Below are 24,742 nucleotides of genomic sequence, written 5' to 3'. Positions count from 1 at the left end.
CTGACAAATCAGCTGCTGCATAACAATAAGGAATTTACCTTCAAACTCAGTTTTAGGTGCAGAATCAAACTTTCATTGTCACTAAAGATTCAGCAGTATGCTAATGATAATGTGCAGTTGGGTCTGGGTGAGCAGCCCAAGAAAATGTTAAAATAGTCTAAGAGAGCTCCAGTTTCTGACACGAATAGCAATGTTTTCTTTTTACAAGGTTGAATAATTCTGTTTGCCTGCCTTTTACTTTTACCTGGGGTGATTGTAGATGATTGGTTACAATGAGAGCTCATCCCACAACTATCTTCTGACTGATTGCACCTGGCAGTGTGTAGATGAAGAGCACCAGGAAGATAACAAGAACAAGCAGAACGATGCCGATTATGATGTACTTCTTGTAATTTCTCCAGATCAGGTGATACAAACACTTGAAAGGATTTACAAACCAAGAGAAGGATGTATCTGGTCGGCTAAAGAGGAAGGAAAAAAAAAAAAAAAGGGGAAAAAACTTTTGTAAAGGCAAATCCATCTGTTTCAAAAGTTACCCCACTGCAAAAATAGATATTTGAGTCTAAAGAGGACCTTTAACTGCTGGGAACTCTCTGAAGAGTCTAGAGGGATCTTTCATGCATTTCACACACTATTGAGTCACTCATCTTGGGGCTGTTCAGTCTGGAGAGGAGGAGGCTCCAAGGAGACCTTATTGTGGTCCTCCAGTATTTTAAGGGGGCCTACAAGAAAGCTGGTGAGGGACTTTTTAGGATGTTGAGTAGTGTTAGGACTAGGGGAAGTGGAGCAAAACTAGAAGTAGGTAGATTCAGATTGGATGTTAGGAAGTTCTTCACCATGAGGGTGATGAGATACTGGAACAGGTTCTCCAAGGAGGTGGTAAAAGCCCCATCCCTAGAAATTTTTAAGGCCATGCTGGATGGGGCTCTGAGCAGCTTGATCTAGTGTGAGATGTCCCTGCCCATGGCAGGGCAGTTGGAACTAGATGACCCTTGAGGTCCCTTCCAGCCCTGGCAATTCTGTGATTCTATGATCTGCCCCTGAGCTGAAGCTCCACAACCCATTCAGAATGAAATTCCAGTTCATACTTTGTAACTACCAATTTATGGCAAGACAGAGAGTTCAAAATTACAGACAAGACCATGCTAAATCCTAAAGAATAAATGCGGACATCTTGAACTGGAGCACAAAAGCTTTCTAATCATTGCAAGGAATTTAGCATTGCATAAGCCACTACAAAAAAAAAAATCTGATTGCTTAGTGATGGTCACAGTGTCATAACAGTCAGAGCCAGCTCAAGCTTGTCATACAGCCACAGATGCTATGTTTTTAGAAGGAAATGTAATACAGGCCTCCTGAAAACAGGAGGTGAGATGAAACCCAAAATCTAGATAGTTTGCCTGGATACCTAAAGAAAAGCCACCTTCCTCTGGTGGAGAATATCTGCACTGCACAATCCTAAGGTTTTCTAGATGCTGCCTCATATCATATTCTCCCCCACAACCACGAGTTTCTGCACACTGTAAAGGAAAGCTGGATGCATACAGAGAGGAAAACAATGCTCTCCTTAGGAAAAATGTTGGAGTGGTCTCTCCTTTGACACGCCACCCAGTATGGGAGGCCACTATGCCTCTGACTTTGACAGCCCTAGCCCTGTAATAAGCAGAGGCAACACCTGCTAGCTTTGTATAATGGGACAGCCCAATGAGTGCAGTGGTGTGGAACAGCATTAACATCTGCAAAACTGGGTGCAGGTTGTCTTCCTTACTGAGTATCACTGAACTCTTGCAGATGGTGCAGCAGTTAGAAGAACAAAATTAAGACTTAGGGTTACAAAAAGCAATGGCTGTGTCTCACTCCAGAAAGCTGTTTAAGGAATTTAAGCCATGTCTTAGTCATCTGGAGAATTCAGCATTCAGCACGTGGCAGTGAATGCAAAGGACTGTGACAGAAAGTCTGTAAACCTACAAGGCCAACTGAATATCATTTCATTAAAGACTGTGTTTTATAGCGAGGTGGAAATGACTCAGAAAAAATAATCAACAAATAAGCCCTCCAGGTTAAAAGGAATTATTAAAAAATGCATACTCTAAAGAGAAAAACTTATTGAATCACAGACTTGAGTAACAAAACCATCTGAATGTTCCAGCTGCTTAGGGGCTTTTCATAATCTTTCAAGACAGGAAAAAAAAAAAATCAAGCTCAGTTGATTTGTTTTCTTTGCACCATAGGCAATAGAATTTGGTAACAGTTATAGCAACTTATTTGTTATAAAAGAATGCATCCGGACAAGCATCCTGCCTTGATCAGCAGAGGTGAAGAGATAGATAACCCCATGGTGCTTTGGCCAGCAGGAAATTACACTCACTGCACCTTATTTTTCATTTGCATTTTTCTCTTTAGTTCCCAGGTAGTTAATCATTGTCTAGCTTTGCTCTGGTACATTAAAGATTCTGTCTCCTGCTGGTCAAACTAAAAAAGAACTGCACATAGGAAATATTTCATACAGTCATTTTAAAGCATTTAAGCATTAATGGCTTATGATTATCCTGTTAGTGTAATAAATACAAACTGTCTGATCTTTACAGCTGACCAAACTAAGGTGTTGGGTGCATGGTTTAAGTCAGGATAGTTTAAGAGGTTATCACACACCAGGTCAGCTGTGGAACAAGCCTGCATCTGAACTCTAGCTGAGGACAAACATGCAGCAATGAAGTTTACGTGAGTTTCCAGAAGGTGGCATTTCAGCTAACCTGGAAGGTGCTGCCAGCTAGAAGTGCCAGCAGCCAAGCAATGCTCCACTTGGACAAGTGGCTTGCTCAAGGTCACAGCAGGAAGGAGGAGAAAAGCCAGGAGAGGAACAAGGACACCTGCTCTTGCCCATCTCCTCTCAAATACCTCTGCCCCCAACTTATTTAATGAGTATGCTTCTACTCACTTGGGTTTTTCCAAGGGCTCAGGTTCCTTTCGAGCTTTGCCTACTGGATTCTTCTCTGCTTCTTCTTCTGTGACTAAGTGAAACTCAGCTTCCACCTTGCCCTAAATCAGAAAGATCATATGTAAGCATCTGCTACTGGGTGATTATCAATAAATCGTAACAGGATTTGGCTTGAGGAGAAATTCTGAAACCAGCTAAGGGTGAAGGAAATTGATTATAAGAAATAAGATAAAATCTTTGCAATTAAAGAGAAAGCAAGAAGGAAAACTCATGCATCAAATGCCTGACTTATGCTCAAGGACCATGAGGCAATAGAGGTAGGATGTTTTCTTCCAGACCCATAAATGCATTTTCTGAGTCATGAATTTGTAGAGAGCTATATTGTTATAGGACTATACTATTACTATTACAAGAAAGTAGTTTATAGCTCTTGGTTTGTGCCCCACAGGGATCTGGTTGCACCTAAAAAGATTCCAATCACGTTAATTCTTCCAAAGCCCACGTGCAGTTAATTACTGCAAGGTAATTCATGCCTCGATACACACGCTCCAGCTAGGAAACAGAATCAGAGCTGTCTTTCGTTTGCACTAAGGATCCCTACACTGCTCTAACAGTACAAAGGAGCCTTAAAACCAGGGAAAATGAAAAAAGTTCTGTGAAACACTGAGAATTTCAGTGTAGCTCCAGATTATACAGGGAAAGCACTAGAACATTAGGAAGAGAAACTTCATCAGAAAACCCTGAGGTAAAGAGCTAGACACATGCTGAGTGAGATTTACATCCTGCTGCAAGCTTTGCTGTGCTGGAGGCTTTGAGTAAGCAAAAATTTATGTGGCATTATTTATGTTCTTAGGAGAACAGTAGTAACACAACAAGTCTTGTAGAGTTTTGGGGAGGCTGTCATTGTCCTTTGCATTCCTTTATACCAATTGTATCCTGCCACCTAAACCAAAAAAATATTGTCATATTGAACACACTTCAACAAGGAGAGGGAACTGTGCTCTGTCTACTTGAGATGTGTCACCAGCAAGGAGAATAATGGTAGACTCCAAAATCAGTTTCTTTGCTCTATTTGAAGTGAGAATAACAAAGAAATAAATAAGCAGGTGAGATTCCTCCCAAGATTTCCTCAGCTGACATAAAGTTGTCTGGAAACATCCGATTTTCCACTCTACCCATCAAGAGTGCTGGGAGATAAACAGTGGAAGACAGTGAAGAAGTACAAAGTGCTCTGGTTGCCTGGGATTATTGGAATCAAATCTACAGGTAATCACTAAAGCGTTTGGAGGAGTCCTATTGATTAGTCAGTAGTGATTGTTCTTTAGATGTCATATCCAAATCAGCATTTCTTGGTCTTAGGATCTCAGCAGAGCATATGAGTCCCAGAGAAAAGCAGTTAATCTCTAGTGAGATGCCTACTGTGAGCTCCCCAGCCTTGATGAAAGGCCACCAGCCCCTGATGCGCTTCTGCTGAAATATGGAGATCTTGTTTTCTTCACTTGCTCCCACAACTACTCCTAAGTCACAGCTCTTGGCTGTCTTTGCTGCTCGAGGAAATCCATTCAGGTTCAATTCAAGAGTGCCTGGAGGATGAAGTATAATGTGACAACACTCAGAGAACGGACAGACACAAGGGCATTCAAACAGCACCTTCCAGATAAGATACATGGAGCAATGCAAGCTGCTTGAGACCAAGCTTCAGAGTTGGAGGTCTTCTCTATGCTGTGAGTCATTCATTTGGATTGCCCTTGCATCTGATCTCCTAATCATTCCCTCTCCAACAAACGTGTAAGTCTACGACATGGTGCTTTAGAGAAAGAAAAGCAAAACTTGGGGCTCAGACACCACATACTTCTACAAAATACAGGTCTGAGGAGACCTCAGGTGCAGTTCAGGCAGATCCATTGCATACTTACCCAAGAAATCATCTGAAGACAGTCTTTCAAAGTCCCACACCTGAAGCACCAGCTCAACAGGTATCTTGCGCTCTGTCTTTTCCAAGGAAAAGATATTTTCTCTTTTACTAACCACCATCTGCTTCTCTGCTGGGAGATAGTGAAAGGGGAACACGAAGCGCCAGTTGAAGTTGCCCTCTCCTGTCAAGGAGTTGTAATGTACATCTGTCTCCTGCTTGTCATCTTCCAGGCCCTTGATCCACCTATGGCAAGCATGTAGTGGAAAGCACTGCAGTCACCAGAGGACCTTGAATTGTGGTTGTGATTTCCTGGTTACAGGCATGATCCTTTACTAATTCCTACCTAATCAGTAGGAGGGAACACACCATTCAGCACTGTGACACACAGCAACAGCCCTGGCTCAGTGATCTCCCCTTTCACTCTCTCTTTTCATTTTATTTATGTGATGTGTTTCAATTATCCCAGTAACATCTGTGAAGGTGTGACAGACATTTTATCTGCAGAAGGAAGGAGATGGAGAGCTGAAAGTGCCCATGTGATGTTCTTCCCAGCTTGACTTTGGCCAGTCACCCACACATGCTCTGACCATGAAGTTAGAATATATTTGCAGTTGAAACAGCTGTCTTGTTTCTAATGTGGTCATAATTCCCACTGCTTTGATTATGTTAAACCTCTATGCATCTGTGTAAACTCTTAGAGTTCAGGTTCTGTGTTTGACCCCTGTTTGTTAAACTGTGGGATTGAGTCTCCTTGTGCAATTACTGCCTGAGCAGGAACTAATGACCAGCATTATTACTCAATTTTACGAGAAAAAAAAGAAAGAAAGAAAAAAAAGAAAGAAAGAAAAAAAAAAAGAAAGCAATTTCCACTCTAGATGAGCATTTTGGGCAGGCATTTAGAGTAAAGTGCTGAGATCACAAAATAGTTTATCAGATATTCTTGCAACATGCTAATCTGGTCTGATTTTTGAATGAAACATGACATGTTCTGTTGAAGACAGGTCCTGAATAATTTACCCTTTGACGTAGATATCGCTTGATTTTTGACCCGTAAAAATATTTTCATCCTCTAGGATTACATCCTGTGTGTTCCAGATTATTACCCTCAGTTCATAACTGAAAAAGAAAAGAAAGTAGACCTGTCTATAATCAAGCTCTGTTCAGACAACATAAACTTCTATCAAATCATGCTTTTATAAAGTGAGAAATGATGTATTTGTACAAAACATTTTAAATAGCATCAGCCTCAGGCCTCTTCTATTTACAAGAGCCTCGTGACAGAGTGGGGATGGTAGCTCCTCCCAGCTCTTGTAGAAGGCTGGATGACAGCTGAGGTCACTGGGAAGGAAAATTCCTTGCTGTTTATGTGCCTGTTACTTTTAATTTTTCTTCACAAAAATGCTGCAGTGAAACAAGATAAAGCTGATCTCAGCAACATTATTAGATCTGTCTGAAAAACAGTAAGCAGGTTGCGAATAAAAACCAGAGCTCCCTGGAAGATGTTTTTCAGAAGAAATGTCTAAAAACATTGTATTTGGTGCAATCTAGTGTATTGAAAGGGAGGAGAAGCACTTTTTATAGACGTTTTCTTTTAAGCAAGTACAATCACCTTTAGAAGCAATAGTAAAAGGAGTTAAAGGTTTCCCATTCTTTCCAATCCCTATATACAGACATTTATGGTGGCCATCCAAAACTCTGGAAGCTTGAACTGAAATACAGATGATGCAGGTGACATAAAATATTGATACTCAGAAATACAGGTATGCTTTGAATCATTGCATGAGCTGCAAAATAAAACCCCCAAACCTATGTTTGAGGACACCAACATATATGTTGTCATGCAAACAGCTTCAATCTCAAGTGTGAAACAATCTGCCCCAGAATTTACCAGATATCCTTGGTCATGGAGCTCTTAAGGAGATGTCAACCATGACTGCCAAGCCTCTGCACTAGCCAAGTAAACTTTTATCTGTAATGCTTCCATCAGAGCCTTATTCAGCTGAAGGTCATCTGAAAGTGTTTGAAGTCTTATGGAGCCTGTAGACTGTTCTGCTGTAGTAAATATGCATTTCTCAGTAAAATGTGCAACTTGTGTTTGCAGGTTTGCTTTATCTCTCACAATAACTATTTTGACACCATTTTCCCTTGCTTTTGTAGACTACAAAAATGGCAGCAATAATTTAGTTTTGTGAGCAAGGTTATTTTAAAATCTTTTGGGGATTAGAATATGTTTGTCCTTAAGGAGCTTTATAGAAAGTTCTAGTCTGAGGAAAGTAATTGTTGCATAGACAATTCTGTCAGATCTTGGCTTTTGTAACAACAGAAAAGGAAATGAAACTGGGTTTTATGACATCTATGACGTAAATAATAGGCACAGGAATAGTACCTGAGGCTTCTTCAGACAAATTTCCCAGGAAATGCCTTGCAAAAAGATTGGAATAAAGTAGATATGGGACAGGCTGAGAACTCTTGCTTGGTTCCAACCCTAACAATTCTATGATTCTATGATACAGTCAATTAGCTTGAAGAATTATGTGTAGTGTTGCATACAAAGCAGCATAAGTATCTGTGTAAAATTTGAGAGATTATTCCAAACATATCTCTTCTAACTGTGGCTGCATTACGCGTTTCTTGATCTTTGAATTACATTCTGGAAATCCAATAGGCGTAATACTATTGCGTGGGATTAAAGAGCTCAGCCAGGGTCAAGAAAGTGATCTAGCTGAAAGAGGTAGTGAAACCAGAATTACTTCTTTCTGCTCAACAAGTGGATGATAACATCAGGCTTCTAGACACCTGCAATCTCTATATGAAAAAGGGATATCTTTCTAAAAGAGGTATGTGAGAGGCCTTGATGAAAAATCACCAACAATTTGTTGAGTTGTTTAATGGAGATCAAACTAGACACTCTTGTTTGACTTGAAGTCATGTGAACCTAAGAAAACTTTCCTCAAGATCACAGAAGTTTGTTGTGATAGCTTTTTGGGTTTTTCTTTATAGGTCTTCCCAGACACTTGAGAAAGACTCAGTCTTTGAGGACTAATGCCATTGTGCTGGGAGGACAGGACAGTACATTACCCTTTGGGTTTTCTTGGTGAAATGTCCACTGGGGGTCCTGGCAGAGGCATATCCTTAGGAAACATGTCAACCCACATCTGTATGCGACCCTGGAAAAGAAAGAAATAAACACCTCTGTAACCTTAGGGGATTTAAAAGGCTTTAAATTCAATTCTGACATCCAAAACTACCGCTTCCTCGGCAAGCATCGACCAGCTCTCGCTCCTGGAACTGTGATTTATCCATAAACTTACTGTATTTTTTTTCTGTATACATATCCTACCAATCTCTTGGGAATGTGGTGAAATTGGGACTGAGCTGATACATTGGCAACTTCAAGGTAAAATCCATACAAAAATAGTACACGACAAGCAGAAAAATAACCAAAGTCTAAATACAAGCAGAGCTTGTGTTAACAAACTAAAGCATTTAGAGGAATAAAAACATGCAGTTACACCTTGTGTGAGTATTGTGTGTTTAGATAACTGGCTGTAAATATACATCTGTGAAAATTTCCAGATTAATACTGTACAGAACCTCATGTATGGTACAACAGTTGGATGATGTCTTGCAAGTTTGCAGATACCAAGAGAAACCACAACAAGCAGAGGAAAGGAAAATTGCTCCTAGGTCTGCCATCACCACAACCTCTGAGCTGCTCTACCTGTTCCATGCCTGGCTTATCCTTATGGTAGAGAGGCCGAGTCTCAATGTGCTCTGGGACCAGTTTGTATCCAGCTCCAGGGATTTCTTCCCAAGCATGTAAAACCTTTAGGGAGAGATGTTCATATGATTCAATTGGCTCCTCTACAGGAAAGAGCAAAACAAAAAGAACAAAGAGAGATGAATTATGATTTTGAAGCCTTGACAACGTGGTTCATTAATTATTAAAGATGATAATTTAAAATTTGTATGAATTAAAAGGAAGGCTTAATGTATCTCAGTTAAGTAAGAAGGGTCATGTTATACATTTAATTCTTGTAAATAAGGGTTCCCACTGGGGTTACTAGGAGATTAGCACTTAGGCAACAGTTTAGCTGTGAAAGAATCATTTCACTACTACAAAAGCAGGTTTTTTTTTTTTGTTCCCTCTTGAGCTAGTTCAAAGTATCCCCCCAACACCTACCATGGGGATGTCAGATGGTTAACAATAACTGTTTCATCTGACAGATTCTCTGCAATTAAGCTACAGCAATATCTAATATACAAACAATCTCCATTATCACAGTCATAAGAATATTTCACAGCAGGGCCAGGTTCCAGTAATCTTACTTCAGAGTGCAAAGAGCAGCAGGGCTCCAGCTACAGCTTGGGCAGGCTCTTGGTACAGTAACAATGCAGCTAAAGACTGATGAACTACTTCATTACCATTCTCATCTTCCATGAAGATGGTCTGTCCCTTAAAGACTTTTGTTCCTACTTGTATCTCCCCTGGCCGCATGAAGGGTCCACTCATTCTGTACTCCTTGCACAGCTTAGTGAGGATCTCACTTGGCTTGGTTGCATCTCTCCACGCATTGTATCCTTCTCTGCAAGGAGGGAACAGAGAGTGAAGAGGAATGGGTGAGGTTTTCCTTCATGAAAAACCACTGGCAAATCAGGACTTCCCATGCAGAGATTTGCTTTGTAGTCAGTGGCTCTGACATCTGCTCAGTCAAACTTTTCCTTTGAATTGCACTACTTCTTACTTGAGACACTGTTTCTGTCTTCTCAGGTCCTGGGGCAATCACTCTTTCTTCTTAAAACAGGAGAAGTTGAGGCAGCCTTCCCCACAGCTTAAAGTAGCCCAGGCATTGTCATGCTGCCCAAGAGGAAAGTGACCAGAGCTCATTCCCTGTTCTACCTAAAGGATTCAAGTGTATGTGTTCTACCTTCATTTAAGAAAAAAATTACTGTGACTCTCACATGTAGAGGAGAAGTGGAGATTTTCTGGGACCTGGAACAAGCTCATGAAGAAATACCTCACACTGGAGACTGAGCTGGCAAGGTAAGTATTAGGGTTTGGTCTGTGCTCCTGGATTGCTTTTTCTTGTTGGCTGCCCTTTGATTGTAGATAAAATAGAGAAACAACTATAGGAAAAGAACCTCACACCCAAGTCTTCCAGGTTAGTGTCCCACTCCAGGGCAATGGAGTTATTCTAGCTTTACTTTCTCTGCATTAACTGATCTTTGTAGACAATGTCCTTGAACATGCAGCTGTATGGTAGGGGCCAGAAGCTCAGCACCACTGCCCTATGACACAGGCCATCCCAGCAAGACCTTTCTGCTCCCATACCCCAGTCCCACTGGCTTGCTGCAATCACTCCAGTTGCAGCAGAATACTGGAGAGCAGAGTAGATCTCTGACACAACTCTTCTGACAGATTTTTTTTTTTAAATTGTCCTTTATTTCTCTCCAAAGGAATTTCATCAAGCATGTATGTTATTCCCAGGCTGATTGTCATCTGAAATACTTGATGAACAAACAGAGTTGTTAATTTTAAAATATCCACTTCCTACTGAGGCTGGCAGCTACCCAAATCCATTGCTAAGCTCTCTGGTGAATTTTAATTAAAATACTTCCTATGACACTTTTATACTGATGAAAACATAATATTTAGCTACATCTGGACTTTTTGCTTCAAGTCAAGTAATTTACTGTGTGACCTGCTGCTGTCTGAAGAGGTACTTACATTTCATATTGACTTTGTAACCCACAGGTAGCTCGATGCCTGCTGTAGAAACGATTTTCCAGATCAATTTTAGTCTCTCCAATGAGATCATCTGTTCCCACGAAGTCATGGTCATAGATCAAGATTGTGAGCAAGGAATCATTGGGGAACGTGGCTTGGATTTCAAATGATCTGCAGCAAAAATTGAGACCTATGTGGAGTCAAATTAGTTTTGAAACCTAAAAGACTAAGTTAATGAACAACATCTAGATGATATCTCTTATAATACACAGTGGGGTTTTTTGGCAGTGTTTTATGTTTCAGTGAAATATGTGAAAATACTGGAAACAGTGTAAAAGTATTTTCTTTCTCCTGCTTCCCTACCACTTCCTGGTACAGTTCTAAGACTGTTTCTACCTACAGTGGACAGAGCAATAGGATGGAGCTGGTCAACTGCAATCATTTATCCTAAAACAAATAGAGGTGGAAATATGGAAGTTACAAGGATAGCGAAGCTGTGTGTGTATGAGTTCTCACACCCCCAAAATTATGAGATTTATTTGACACTATATTCAACCTGAAATAGTAACAAAGACTGTGAAATCACACTTTGCTGTGCTGATTTTCACTTTAAACTTAACTATTGCATTAATTTGCACAGATAAGCTACTTTGTTGCCTCATTTCCTCTCATGCATCATTCTGCAAAACCTCTCACCTACTGTGTTTTGACGGATATAAAAATGGAATAATTTATAATCATACAGAGTGACACCAGTCCTCAATATTTTAACCACTAGAATTACCAAAAAATCCAAACAGGTAGAAATCAACATATAGCAAACACTTTATAATAGTAAGAGTAATGGCAATAGTGGTGGTGAGTGATAAAACAGAAATTACCCCTGAATAAGAAAATAAGCCATACTGACCTTCCAAAGATTGGGTTTAGCTGTTTGGGGATGTAATTTTCCCTGTCTTTAATTTCTGTTTTGCCCAGTCTCAGCACAATGTAGGGATCTGACTTGCCGTCTGGATCAGCTGGGCTGAGGTTAAATGCCTGTTAGGAAGGAAGGAAGGAAGGTTGTGCCCTCCAGAAGCTTGCTTAAATGCAGCACTTCCTGCCCAGTCCTGGGTGTTCTGGAAGTGCAGGGTCCTCATGTGGTGTAAAACCTGGCATTCGGTTTTGTAGGGTATGGAGAAAAGATGATCTGGAGTAGAAGAGAGTTTGCAAGGTTAGAGCAGATGCAAGTGGAGTCCCACCACTAAGATGGAAAAAAGAGATCATAGAATCAGAATGGTTTGTGTTGGAAGGGACCAGAAAGATCATCTAGTTCCAACACCCCTGCCATGAGCAGAGGCACCTTCTGCTAGACCAGGTTGCTCAAGGCCTAACCAGCCTGGCTTTGAACACTTCCAGGGAGAGGGGGCGTTCACGGCCAACCTGGGCAACCTGTTTCAGTGTCTCACCAATATTACTGTAAAGAATTTCTTTCTAATATCTAGTCTAAGTCTACCCTCCTCAAGCTTAAGTTCATTCTCCCTCATCCTATCACAAACAAAACCCCCCAACAATCCAAGTTATTTCAAGATTAAAAGAACGTCTGTCTACTTACTGCCACAATATAAACCCTGATGAGGACTTTGATGGAGTGGTTTGGTGGTATCCCTTGCAGGATGTGGGGCTGCCCTCCATCCAGGAAGCTTCCATCCTCAGGACTTGGGTATATGCAGAAGGAACCCTGGTAACACACTGCCTTTTATCTCCCTTGACAAGTGATCAAGCACAATAAAACCCCAACCCTTTGAATGCAAATGAAACATCATTCATGCAGCCTGTGCTGCAGCACATGCATATACACAAGGCATTTTGTGGTACCACTCAAAGGGAACACAGACTTCAGCACATTACACATCATGTGTTAAAATGCCTTTGCTTTATAACATTACTGTCATCACATCTAGCTTGATTGCATGAAATACTTGCAGGCTTAGCTCTCTGTTTGATGAAAGGACTAACACCTGCATGGGTTCTCAACCTACTTTTCTTAGAACTTATAGTCTACAAATAATAGTTTGCCCTTAACTGTGTATTTGCAGATTGATAATTCCACTGGGTTAGTTTCACAACAGCATGATTGGACTCCAGTTGTATTTTTGCAGCCACCATACAACTCATATAAATCAATAATGACTCCTGCCTGCTGAGTAGCTCATACTGCCTGAAAGCAACTAGCAGGTCATTTGCATTGCAAACTAATTGAGGTATCAATGAGCTTAAGCAATTCCTCTAAACTACAAAGTGCTTGAAATCCTAATATTATTCCTGCTTTGAACTACATTTTCAGATTGCCCAGTGGTGCCCTGGATCAGGCTGTGCAATTGTTTCCAACTGAAGTAGCTGTAAGGACCTCTATTTAAATAACTCAAAATTGTTTCTTAAGTGCTGTAACTGACAGTGAGATAATAAAGTTGCACTAGCAGAAGCTGGATTATATAATATCTCTCTTTTTCCCTTTCTGTGATTTAAAACTTTTTTGTAATTCCTTGTTTCAAAACTAAAGTGAACACCTGGTTCTGGATGCTGCTTGCATCTATCAAATAATGGGAAAGGAAAAACATGACTCTAGATCAAATAAAGGAGATAATTCTGTTTACAATAAACTGTCAATGTCTTTTTCTTTCATCTTTGGTATACCTGAAATATACATGAAAACACCAAGTCTGTAAGTCACTTCCCATTTAATCAACATCAAAACTCACCTTAAATTTTCCTATTATTCTGTCTTCAGAGTCAGCGTGGACTTCATCATTAGATTTTCCTCTTAAGAGTTGGAAAGTTTTCACCCAGTCCTCAAAGTTATTAAATTCAGTCTCCAACTCTCCTTCATAAATCTTTGAAAAGAGGAGAATACTTACTTTTCATGGTGCAGCAAATATATTTATAGCAACTTTTTTATTACAGGATGACTAGAAATCCATTTTGACTCAAAATACGGATTTCAATAGAACCAAGGATTTGCAAAAGTCCTTGAGGGGAAAAAAGGTAATTTCCCACTTAAAACAGGAACAATTTTGTCCTTAACCAAAGTCTTTCCTAGCTGCTGGAACAGCACATTAATGCAGTAAGCCGACATGGCTCTAGAATGACCAGAATGAATTGGGGTGGTTAAAACCCAGGTAGATCTGCTGGGATTTGTTTCTGTTTTCTCTCTGCTGTGTGATTTTGAGGTACTGACCCATTCTGTTACAGTCGTGTATCAGAACATGAAAGCAAACCAGATAATAATAATAATAAATAATAAATAATAATAATAATAATAAAAATAAAGTGTTGAGGGGACAGAGGTTTAGGATAGGTAAATGAACCAAATTATTTTTAAAAGAAGGTTTCCTTCCACACTCTCCCCTTGTAATTTACCACCTGTTACTCAGGGCGAAACAGAAGGGCGGGGGTTAGTGCTGTGTCTTAAAAAATGGAAACAGCAGTTTCAAATTCCCCTTTATTCAGCTACAATCTAATCCAAGCAGTCCTAATCTTTTCAAACCTCCTCATCTCTCCAGTCATTTTGCATAGCCCCTATATTTTTCATTGAATTCCTTCTATCACTACCCAAACAAATCTAATGTGAGCTGAATATAACCTCCTTATCAGGAAGGATGCACTGGCAATTGCAGCAATGCTTTCCATACTCATTTTTAAGCCATTCTTAACAGGCTGCAATATTTACAATGTGACATTTGGAATTTCCAAATTCAAGGTTTTACAGGAGAACAACAAAACTGGATTTTCACTGGAGTCTCTCTAGGTATGTCTATACTGGTCAACTTAAGTGCTAAGACCAAGCAGGTCACATCTGCCCTGTAAGACCCTGGTTTCTTCTGGGCCTCATGTGCTGATGTGCACCATTGTTACAATTTTCCACGGTTTACTAATTTTAAGGTGCCTGAAATAAGTGTATGAAAGGTTTGCTAAACTGAGCTGCTGATATCAAGCCTGTGGGGAGAGTGACTAACAGCCTTACTCCTCAGCCTTACTTTTCTCTTACCTGCAGTGTTGCTAGGTTTGGAGTTTCTTTCTGTTGCCTTTTCAGTGTCTTATCCTTCTTCCTTTTGTCTGGCTCCTCTTCTATTAGCAATGCAATGTGGTCAGAAATCTGTTTACCTGCAGAGATTTCATGAAATCATGAGATTTTAGTGAGAAAAGCATATAAAATGCATCAGATAAGGACAAAAAAACAAACAAACAAAAAATTTTAGAGCCTCCCTGGCTCCATTCATTCTTCTACTGCCAAGAATAGAATCTTTTCTTTTCCACCTCTCACTCCAGGAAGAAAGATAGCATCTTATCCCCTCTGTGGCTAATAGTCTTCATGATGAGCTTTGTGGATCAAGTGCCCTGTAGCACTGCTTCCCTGCTGGCCATCTCCAGGAACATCCTTTTTCTTCCTCTCTGATTTCTCCCAGATGCAAACTAACAGAACTTAACAACTTTCCTGTAACATCTAAGGCTCATTTAAAACTGTAAGCCAGCTATTATTGGGGCTGATTGGTATTTCAGATATCAAGATGGTCCAAACCCTTGCGTGCTCAAAAGTGGCACAAAATAGTGTGCATCTCATCTTGTTAAAGCCTAGAAATACGAGAAATGGAATGAGATATCTGACTAACTTCAAGCCAGACCCAAAACACTGGCAGGAGACTTCCCAAGAAAAAGACAACTAGCCTTCAAAAATGGCACTGACATGATTAAATTTGGCTGAAATCTGGATTTGGGGTTCACTTTCATTGCTTTTGAGTAGTTTATGTGTGTTTGATAGTGCTAAATATCTAGAAATATACAAATATGTATCTATTATAACAGTGCAGCCCTGTATGTATATCATCAAAGGGGAAAAAACAAACCAAAAAATATCAGAAGATAATTTACAAGACCTGAAGTTACAGCCAAAAGCAATATGCCACAACTGACTGACTACCATGGGGGTGGATGTGACAATGTCAAGTAAATTTCTAATTGTAAATGAACACCACAACTTTCTAGAAGATTTAAATCTTTCTTCACATGGACAAGTGAATTTCATTCAGAAACTGATCTTGCCACATCTCTCAGCAGCCCTGAAGGTCAATGAAACACTGTTAGCTGCCCTTTACAGAATGATATTGTCTGATATTTAGGTCATGTCTTCTATCCGGAGCAATCTCAACATCTTTAAAATAGAAATCCTGTCGATCATTGGTGAAGTGCAGTCAGATTTGGCATGGAAAGATGGTAGAATTTCATTCCAAGTAGCAGCTCTGTGGGTTTTTTCCCCCAGTTTACTCAAGAAGTTACATTTGTTCAAAACAAAACAAAACAAAGCAAAGCAAAGCAAAACAAAAAAAAAAAAAAAGGCAAACAAAACCAACAATAAAACAAACCACCCCAACAATATAATACAATGTCTAGAACTCTGATAGGGGGAAGACCTGTTAAGCCATGGAGTATATATGTATGGACACATATATACATACACACAGAGCCTATTTCTGGTCATTTCTTTTAGGTTCTTGTACAAAAAATTTCTGCTGGAACCCGAGCTGTAGACAGAGCTTTTCAGCTATGGAAGTAATGCTCATGACTATGGAGTCTCCCAGCAGAAGCTGTTCCTACGTCATTGGTTGGAAATGGATTGAAAAGTGAGAGAAGATTCTTTTTCTGAACCTGTTACAAATGCAACCTAAGATTAGGATAATCTCCACCTTCTACCTTTTAGGACTTTGGCTTTGGAAATCTTTTTGCATTGGATTTGACAGACAGGAAACTCCTGTTAACTCAGCACTGACTGGGAAGTTTTCACCTGCTCACCATCTGATCAGTTGCAGGCAAAAGACCTCAGTATACTGGCTGTTACCAGACATTAATTGCTGACAGTAAAACAGTAGAAAAGTACAATATTATAGTACAAAATAATTTTTAAAAGCAAATAATTTACTTACTGTCTTCAGGTTTTCCCTCACTGGAAAAAATTCCTTTTGCCTTTCAAAGGAAACAGATGATGAACAAATGTGTCATTACGAATGTAGCATCAATAACAAATCATTCAGCAGCTAATCTACTTATACAGCATTCCTCAGCTGTGAGAGTTTTGGCTATACTAGGTGATTTACCTTTTGCATTTTGAGCACAGAAGCATAGTATTTTGACCACCAGTCAATAACATTTTCAGCTGATTCATCTGCAATTGTTCTTTTTCTCCTCTTTGTTGACCGTCGGATGGATTTTTTCATATCCTACCAAAGCATGGGGAAAACAATTAACTCTAGACCTTGTTTAAAACTAATCACTTGACTCATAATAGCAATCATGAACAAAGAAAATTTCAACCTCTAAGAGCTAAACAAAATGTAGCATGCATTAGTGTCTCTGTATCCCCTTCCAAGACAATTCATCATGGCCACTATATTATTAAAGCTCTCTATTACCTACTGATGATGCCAAAACTTTGAACATTTGAGACTTTACCACAGGAGCAAACCATGCAACGGGAAAATCTACACAGACAAATAAGTAATGATGTTTTAAAGGATAAGGACATTCAGATACAATTGGATTTAACCTAATTAAATATGCAAATATTTTAAGAGCTCCCATTGCTACTTTATTTTACTGCCTTTTGGAAGAAGAAAGAGTCCCAACAGTTGCTGCAGTTCAGCTGTTCTCTTCTTACAAGAAGCTAAAATCTGATCCTGAAGATCATCCATGGAAAATCTTACTGACTTAATTTCTGCCTAAAGACTGACTCTTGTTAAATGGAGTCTTGTTAAATGGAGTCTTGTTAAATTCTACACTGTTACAGAGCTGTCAGCTTGGCTGGGGGGGCTGGAGCAAAGACAAATAATTGGAAATAATAGATAGACAAGCAGGAATGATAATCAATTTAACCAAAATGATTAAATGACAAGGTTCCATTCAGGACTGATATTACATTTTGCTGTCATACATTACAGTTGTTTGGCACCAGGTGAAAGATCCAGACAGGAGTGTACATCTAGGGAACAAGACATTGCCACAGATTCTTTGACCTCTTTATTATGACAGATGTTGGAAACCTCTGGTCACTGAAACTTCAAAGGTTAAAGGAGCATGCTTTATGCAGCTGCAGAAGCAGCTTCTGAAGTGTAACTCAGTCCTATATCCTCTGCTTTGTTGTTAATAAAAGAATGATTGTGATTGGAGAAACTACAGAGAAAGGAGGAGAATGTGCTTATAAACAATAATGTGCACAATCCAGAGAGCATGCTGTGCTGTAAACACCATGCTCACCAGAACTGCCTTGGTTTTCTGTACTTCCCTATTTTCCATCACAGGCTGACACCAGTTTTATATTTTGACAGGAAGATCTTTTGTAAAAAGGGTCTCTGCTTCACATTTTTGCAGCATAGCTTTCACCCCTGCCTAAATGCCACAGATGCAGAAAGAGTCATTCACAGTGAGAGTTTTCCAATAGAGTAGATTAAGATTTGCGATTAAGTAAAGGCAAGAAAATAAAACCCCTGCTACTCCTAGTACTTGCCCATGTACTGATGACCACCAATACAAAAAAAAAAAAAAAAAAAAAAAGGAAGTATCTGTTAATGGAAGTAATGAAATTTTGTGGGACCAAAGCTGCATTGCTAACTAGTTCTCCCAAGGGCCAGCAAGATATCATGGGTTTTAACATCCACACCTCTCTAATCCTGAGTTAAGTAAGAGATTAAAACTTTATAAGGAAGGGCTGAAGTCTGCAAGACTGCAACAGAAAGTTAAATGGCAGCTTCAGCTATACCCACCTTCTGTTTTCTCTGTTTTCCTTGTTTAGAAGCAGAATGCTCTGGTTCAGAGGCAGGAAGTGTTGCAAGAGATGGATCTAGCTCTATCACTGTACATTTACCCTGCTCCACCTCAGCATAGATGTGATCAGCTAAAAATGGTTCTTCTTGGGGTAGCTCAGCAGGCTGGGATGACTCAGGTGAAGCTGAAATTGAACCTTTGCAAGTTAGGTAAGATTTTGCCAGAAATGCTATCATCACACAATTTAGTTTACTCTCCTCTGAGAGAGGATCTCATCAATGTGTATAAATGTCTGAGGGGTGGGTGTCAGGTGGATGCACCCAATCTGTTCTCGGTGGTGCACACTAATAAGACAAGAAACAACAGGTTCAAGCTTGAACATAGAAGATTTCACCTCAACATGAGGAGAAACTTTACAGTGAGGGTGATGGAGCACTGGAACAGGCTGCCCAGAGGGGTTGTGGAGTCTCCTTCTCTGGAGACTTTCAAAACCCACCTGGATGCATTCCTGTGCGGACTACCCTAAGTGATCCTGCTCTGGCAGGGTGGTTGGACTCAATGACCTCTTGAGATCCCTTCCAAACTCTAATGTACTGTGATAGGCTGAATATCAAATGATCATAATCATTGTTTGACCATACACTGGTATCTTCAGACATGTCTAGTATTAAGCCTCTGAATCAGTCCTTTGTCCAATTTGGACATTTGGGATTGGAATTTGGGATCAGGGTTGGACATTTACCTTCCTCAATTTCTACAATGTCTAGTCTGTTGGGTGTATCTTGAGGACCCCAATGGGTATTACATAGATATTTCTTAAGGCAATTGATGGTATGAGTTCCAACAAGAGTACTCCTTCCAAATGCTCTCCAGTCGACCACACAGATGGTTAGTGGTGGATGCAGGAGTTCATTTTCAGGCAGCTCCTAGTGGAGGAGGACAGAGAGAATCATAAGTATTGCTAAAGAACATAGAACACATATAGAATATTTGTCATACACAGCAAGGAGGCTTTTGCTCTTCCTCTCCTTCTCTTCCTCAGCTATTAACATACTCAAAATGCAGAATGCATACAGCCTAGGCAGTATAGCTCTGGACACAGTCTTCTGCAAAGTCTGGAGAAAGATTTGTCTTTAAGAACACAGAGTGGACAATATAGGCTGTGTAACTGAGCTAAGCTCATGCTGTCATGTACAGACATCTCGTAGAATAAAGTGAGAGAATCAGGAATGCTCAGAAGTAATGAACGCTCTGTAGGCAGTTGTGAGTCTTAATGCCACAGCTGCTTTGTTGAAGGCTATTAACCCTATCAGCCTCAGGTTGTCCAACCAGGAGATGTGGACACTGGGTGGATATGCCTTACAGGATGAATTAGCCAAGGGAAAACAGCTCTTTGGACATGTGATGTACAAAGGAATCTAAACCACAGCAACATATATTTCAGTATAGAAGTTAGCGTTTTGTTATCCTTTTGCTTTAGAGAGAAACTTCTCTCTTGATGCTAGCAACTAGAGTAATTCAAACAGATTATTGCTTTTGGATACTGATCTTTGCCCACTGAAAGTATCATCTCTTATAACCCAGCCAGTGAGCAATAACTAAATTTCCAGTCCATATCAGCAAGCATTGAAAAAAGAAATTAAACAAAATAAAGAAAACTGAGCAGTACCCTGCAAAATGGGAAAGGAGGAGGAAGTAGTACTAAAAATATCCCTGTTGTCTGCCAACAAGTTCCAAACTGTCAGCAAAAATCCAATTGCAACACTTTTCCTTGCCTACTTGGGAAGTAACATGAGGAACATCATCTTTGTTGTGATACAGTTGCAGCAAAAGTCTTCTAAAGCAGTTTAAAATCAGTAGCTTTTGCATGAGAACTGCTATCCCTTTAACATTTAATCAAGACACAGAGGAAATTATTTGACAAAAGAAAGAAACAAAATTAGTTGGTGATCTACCTCGCCTAACTGGAGAATGGACAGGTAAGGAGCAGCATGCTATACGCACCACTTCAAACCAGTCTGCAAGGCCACTGAAATTGGGATTTTTCTTATAGCTTTGGATGACAGAGGATTTCACTCCTTTCCCTGCACACTCAATGAGAACCTGGGGTCGATCTACAGAGAGGAGCTGGACTTTCTTCAACTCCCGGACACCCCAGAACAGGACCTGTGGTGGGCAGAAAGAAATATTGGTACCATCAGTCTGGTGGAATCCACTGCTGGGATCCCATTGCTTCATATCTCTCTGGCAATGCAGGACTACCAGAAAAGAACCCAAACAAATCTGTTATCCAATTTTCTTCAGGATTAATGGTGGAAACTTCAGTCAATGCCTTCAGACATTAATAACAAGCAGTTGTGAGTTATTGTCAACGGCATGCCATAATAAACATCTTTGCAAAAGTTCTCTTTTCAGCAAGACAAGAGGACTATTCATCTGAATGTCAGGGTCTTGGTTTGTTTAAAGTGTCAGAGCTCTCCATCTCCTGCAGACACTTTCCTGGGCTGCACAGTGCACAGGTCCATCCGTCACACTCTGCCACAGGAGCAGTCCCTTCCCAGCAGGTCAGGATTGAGACAGAGCCCTTGCTGGCCTTATGCCTTGCACGCCCAGCCTGAGGAAATCAATTTGATCTGAGCTTACCACGTTCTGAGGAGGATTCATATGCTATTTTTACATGATTCCTATTGATTAGGATTTTAAAATCAACATCCCTTTCTGTGACACTTAAGAGAATAAACAAAGGTGAGATTTGAAATTAAAATACTCTAAATAACTTACTTCTACTCTGTATTTGCTTAGAACAGGTCGGATATTAGCTGGGACTGGGTAAATCTGGCCAGCATCTGGTGGATCCAGTGGGGGAAGTCTGTCTGGATCTGCCTCAGGAATCTGAAAAATTAAGCAGCCATAACTTTGGCTATATTTTTTTAAGAATGAAACCAGTATCAGAAGTATCTGTGAACAGCATGTAGGACACACCAATTTAATGCAGTTTTACAAGACAGATTTCAAAGCAGACAGGTTGTGCTGCAAGAGGAATGTAACCTGGATTGCTATCTGTCCTGCTGGGATGCTAAAGCATTTGGCAGGAAGATTAATGAAGAGATTTGGTTTATAACCTTTTTTTTGGGGGGGGAATGGCTTTTTTTCTTAGCAGGACATAGTCTGCCCTAAAGTCACCCACTTACTGAAGCACAGTAACTCTGTTTACTGAAAATGGAAAGCATGGTAATTCTACTTACCCAAAATCCTGAGCAAAACTGCTTAGGGACTTTCACAAGAAAATTCTGTATCTGATTCTAGCTAAAAAAGGCTGGTGAGCAGGCAGCACACAGCAACTAAACCACACATTTGCCAGGCAGACATAATGCACTTCAGCCATTACTGAGCAGCAGTCCTGCATCACTGCATGCTGCTACCATTTGAGAACTCAGGAAGCACAGCTCTGTCATTAGGGCTGGGTCTTCTCCGTGCCACTACTAAAATCTTGCAGCAGGCAGCATTTATGTTCTTTGTGTGTGATTGCACATACACCAGCCCTATGTTCAGGAGTTAATTTGGGCTCACACAGCTGTCCTGCACCAGGTGGGAGGGAGGAGATTGTGCTGCAGCACAGCTCTGAGGCTTGACAATCTCTTTGCCTCTTGCCGTGCTCCAGGCTGAACTAAACTGCCTGCTTGGTTCACCTTCTGTGGGAAAGCCCCCTGGCTTCATTGCACAATCCCTTCCTATTTTTGAATTGTGTATATGTGACCTTCTCAGTCCTTGTAGGGCAGATGTGAAGCCTGGCCTGATTTAGCAAATTTCTACATAAAAGCGTTGAAGCCAGCACTTGATTATCAGTCCTACCAGAGGCTCAGAATGTGATAGCAGAGAACAGTGGCAACACAGGTTTCACAGGTGAGGTAAAAGATCAGTTGCAATTCCCATTAATTCAAGAGGGTGATGGGTCTTGATGCCACCGCTTTTGTGAGCCCAGAGTGTTAAAGTGTAAAGGTCAAGAAAAATCTAATTTACCTCCAGCAGTTCAAATGTAGCAAGAAGATCTCCTCCTGAAAGATTTCCACAATGCACTGGGTGGTAAGAAAGTTTAGGTGGTTCGTAGTTTTGATCAGCAAGTCTCACCACAGGGACAGCCACTGTAGACCCAATATATTCTGCTTTACCCTAAATAAAGAATACCAATGTCAAATGTATTTGAATTTCACAGCTGTTGTAGATGCCAAGATGAAGCGGAGTTTAGTACTTGTGAAAAACAAACAAACAAACAAAACCACAAACCCTCTGCTGAAGGAAAAAACAAGGTAAAATGCAAGGCAGACTTGAACTTGGAAGAGCTGAGTACTTAGTACCTCTTCAAAGCACTGAAAGCTTCTAAGCTCTAAATTCGATCAATGAGACTATGTCAGAATTTGCATGGTGAGAGATAAATTTGTCTCCCCAGACAATATTTGCAGTTGTGTGCAAGGGAGGTTGGGATAACATGATTCTGATTTCTCTAAGCCAGTCCATAGGAGGAAGATTCACTTGGGAAAAAACAAGGCCACAGCTTTTTAAGGACAGAGTCTCAGAGCTGTTATCAGACATTAAACTGCAAAGCACTGTAACACTGAGCTCCATTCAGCAAGGTTATCCATTTAATGCTTGTTCTGTGACACAGCTCTACTTTCACACTGGCAGTAGCATGTAACAGCCCAATGTTTTGCTAAGAAGGATTTAAAGTTTACCACTGCATCATCATCATATAGCTCAATGACAATCTCTGGTGGGATCTGAGCAATCTCTTCTCTGTCACCATGAAGCACGATGCTGTTGAAGAGCAGCGTCTGGTTCCAGGTGGGGGATAACGTCTGGGAAATGATCTAATGAAAGAGAGGAAATGTTTAATGATTTATGAACCAGCTGGTTGAGAATCCTTCTGCAAAACTTGCTTATCTACTGGTGACATCCTTTCCCATAGCCTGAGCAATTCCTTGTCTGAGACCTCACATTCTTGAGCACCTATTCCCAGCCAGAAGATGGTGTTTCACCTTGAGGGCGATATCTCCAGTTTCTCCCTTTCCCTGTTTGGCTCACAGACCACTCACAAGCATTTTAATACCTCACCACCAGTTATGTAGACAAAACTCAATATTACATTTAGAGGAAAACTGCTGGTGTGAGAAATCAGTCACATGTCCAAGGCTATTAAAACAAAATCTATGCCCTAAACCCAGGCCAGTCTTTGCTTCTTTCTCAGAGGATACAGTTTTTCAATTTGTTGAAAAAAAAAACAAAAACAAAAAACAAAAAAACCACACGAATTAATCATAATAATAGTTTTTAATTTGCTGTAATATGGCTTATGTGGGTGCTTATGGCATTTCATCATAGACACTCTTTTAACTGTCTTGGCAGGGCATATATTTACTAGAGACAACATTTAAAGAGGAAAAATATGCCAACTGCAAAATGACTCATAACCTGGTATCATCCCTTTGAATGGAAATAAGGCTCTTGACTGCAGTTTATTGGCACTTGGCTGACAGTCTTCTGGAAACATGCAGGTTATTGGCTGAAATATTTTATCCAGGCAGTTCATAAACTTAACAGTTCTGTGCTGATAAAACCTTCTTTTCCCAGAGCCTAATTCTGCTTTCCTGAATCTGGCTCAGCTAAGCACAAAACTATTGGCTTCGTTCACTAACTTCTGTTAAAACTTAAAATCACATTACAGGAACATATTCATTGATATTCTTGAGGAAAAGCATCATAAACAGGCACCTACACTTACAGCAGTCAAAAGTTTTTGCTTCTTGCTCCCTTCACTACATTGGTTCATTTAAAAAAAAAAAAAGGAAAAAGAAAAGGCTGTCAAAGTAATTTTAGAATTAATTAAAACAGCGTTCTGTGGAGGAGAAGTTTTTCAGGGAGGAAGTAGGGGGAGGAATCAAATACTTTTTCTGAAGTAAGAATATGTTTGACCTAGCAAATTCTGGTTGTGGCACAGATTTCCACATGGTAGTTGTGGAGTGCTCAGGACCTCTCTAAGTCAGCCTTCATGTTCCATGAATAACCATCCTCCTGCTAATTTGCCAGGGCTCTACTCCAACCCGTCTTGATGGAGCTCTGTAGAAGTTCCCCCTCCTCTCTAGAGGCTTCACCAAATGTCTGCAGGAGACAGATCTACCACCTGGAGATGCCTGAGGGAGATGTGAGACCACTTCCTGTGGGCACATTTTTGCAGCATTTAAGTGGTGCACAAAGCCTCACACCTCTTCATTTTTGGCTCATTTCAACTTCGCCACTGTAAAACCAGCAGTGAGCTTTGTCTAATTGCGTTGCACAAAGCCACAGTGCTCATATGCCTACAGAAACCACAAAAAGG

The 24,742-nt window shown here is 40.3% G+C and overlaps 1 protein-coding gene across 1 annotated transcript in view; it reads right to left on the bottom strand.

The window, feature by feature from the left end:
* Positions 1–280: 280 nt before the first annotated feature.
* Positions 281–24,742, bottom strand: part of FER1L6 (fer-1 like family member 6) — a 55,102-nt gene continuing 30,640 nt past the window's right edge. The window contains exons 21-41 of the mRNA XM_054385349.1: positions 23,103–23,237; positions 22,393–22,542; positions 21,154–21,264; positions 20,377–20,538; positions 19,115–19,298; positions 18,372–18,556; positions 16,710–16,832; positions 16,539–16,578; positions 14,609–14,724; positions 13,323–13,454; positions 12,176–12,301; positions 11,492–11,619; positions 10,582–10,752; positions 9,279–9,439; positions 8,575–8,717; positions 7,932–8,020; positions 5,871–5,969; positions 4,855–5,096; positions 4,358–4,521; positions 2,939–3,039; positions 281–461 (exon numbers count right to left, since the gene is read on the bottom strand). Coding sequence (XP_054241324.1) covers positions 281–461; positions 2,939–3,039; positions 4,358–4,521; positions 4,855–5,096; positions 5,871–5,969; positions 7,932–8,020; positions 8,575–8,717; positions 9,279–9,439; positions 10,582–10,752; positions 11,492–11,619; positions 12,176–12,301; positions 13,323–13,454; positions 14,609–14,724; positions 16,539–16,578; positions 16,710–16,832; positions 18,372–18,556; positions 19,115–19,298; positions 20,377–20,538; positions 21,154–21,264; positions 22,393–22,542; positions 23,103–23,237 — 2,943 coding nt within the window. The remainder of the gene's footprint in view (positions 462–2,938; positions 3,040–4,357; positions 4,522–4,854; positions 5,097–5,870; positions 5,970–7,931; positions 8,021–8,574; positions 8,718–9,278; positions 9,440–10,581; positions 10,753–11,491; positions 11,620–12,175; positions 12,302–13,322; positions 13,455–14,608; positions 14,725–16,538; positions 16,579–16,709; positions 16,833–18,371; positions 18,557–19,114; positions 19,299–20,376; positions 20,539–21,153; positions 21,265–22,392; positions 22,543–23,102; positions 23,238–24,742) is intronic.

Source organism: Indicator indicator, chromosome 12 (assembly GCF_027791375.1).
Source record: "Indicator indicator isolate 239-I01 chromosome 12, UM_Iind_1.1, whole genome shotgun sequence".
NCBI lineage: Eukaryota > Metazoa > Chordata > Aves > Piciformes > Indicatoridae > Indicator > Indicator indicator.
Note: the sequence above shows the minus strand (reverse complement) of the source record. Positions and strands in the feature narration are given on the sequence as shown.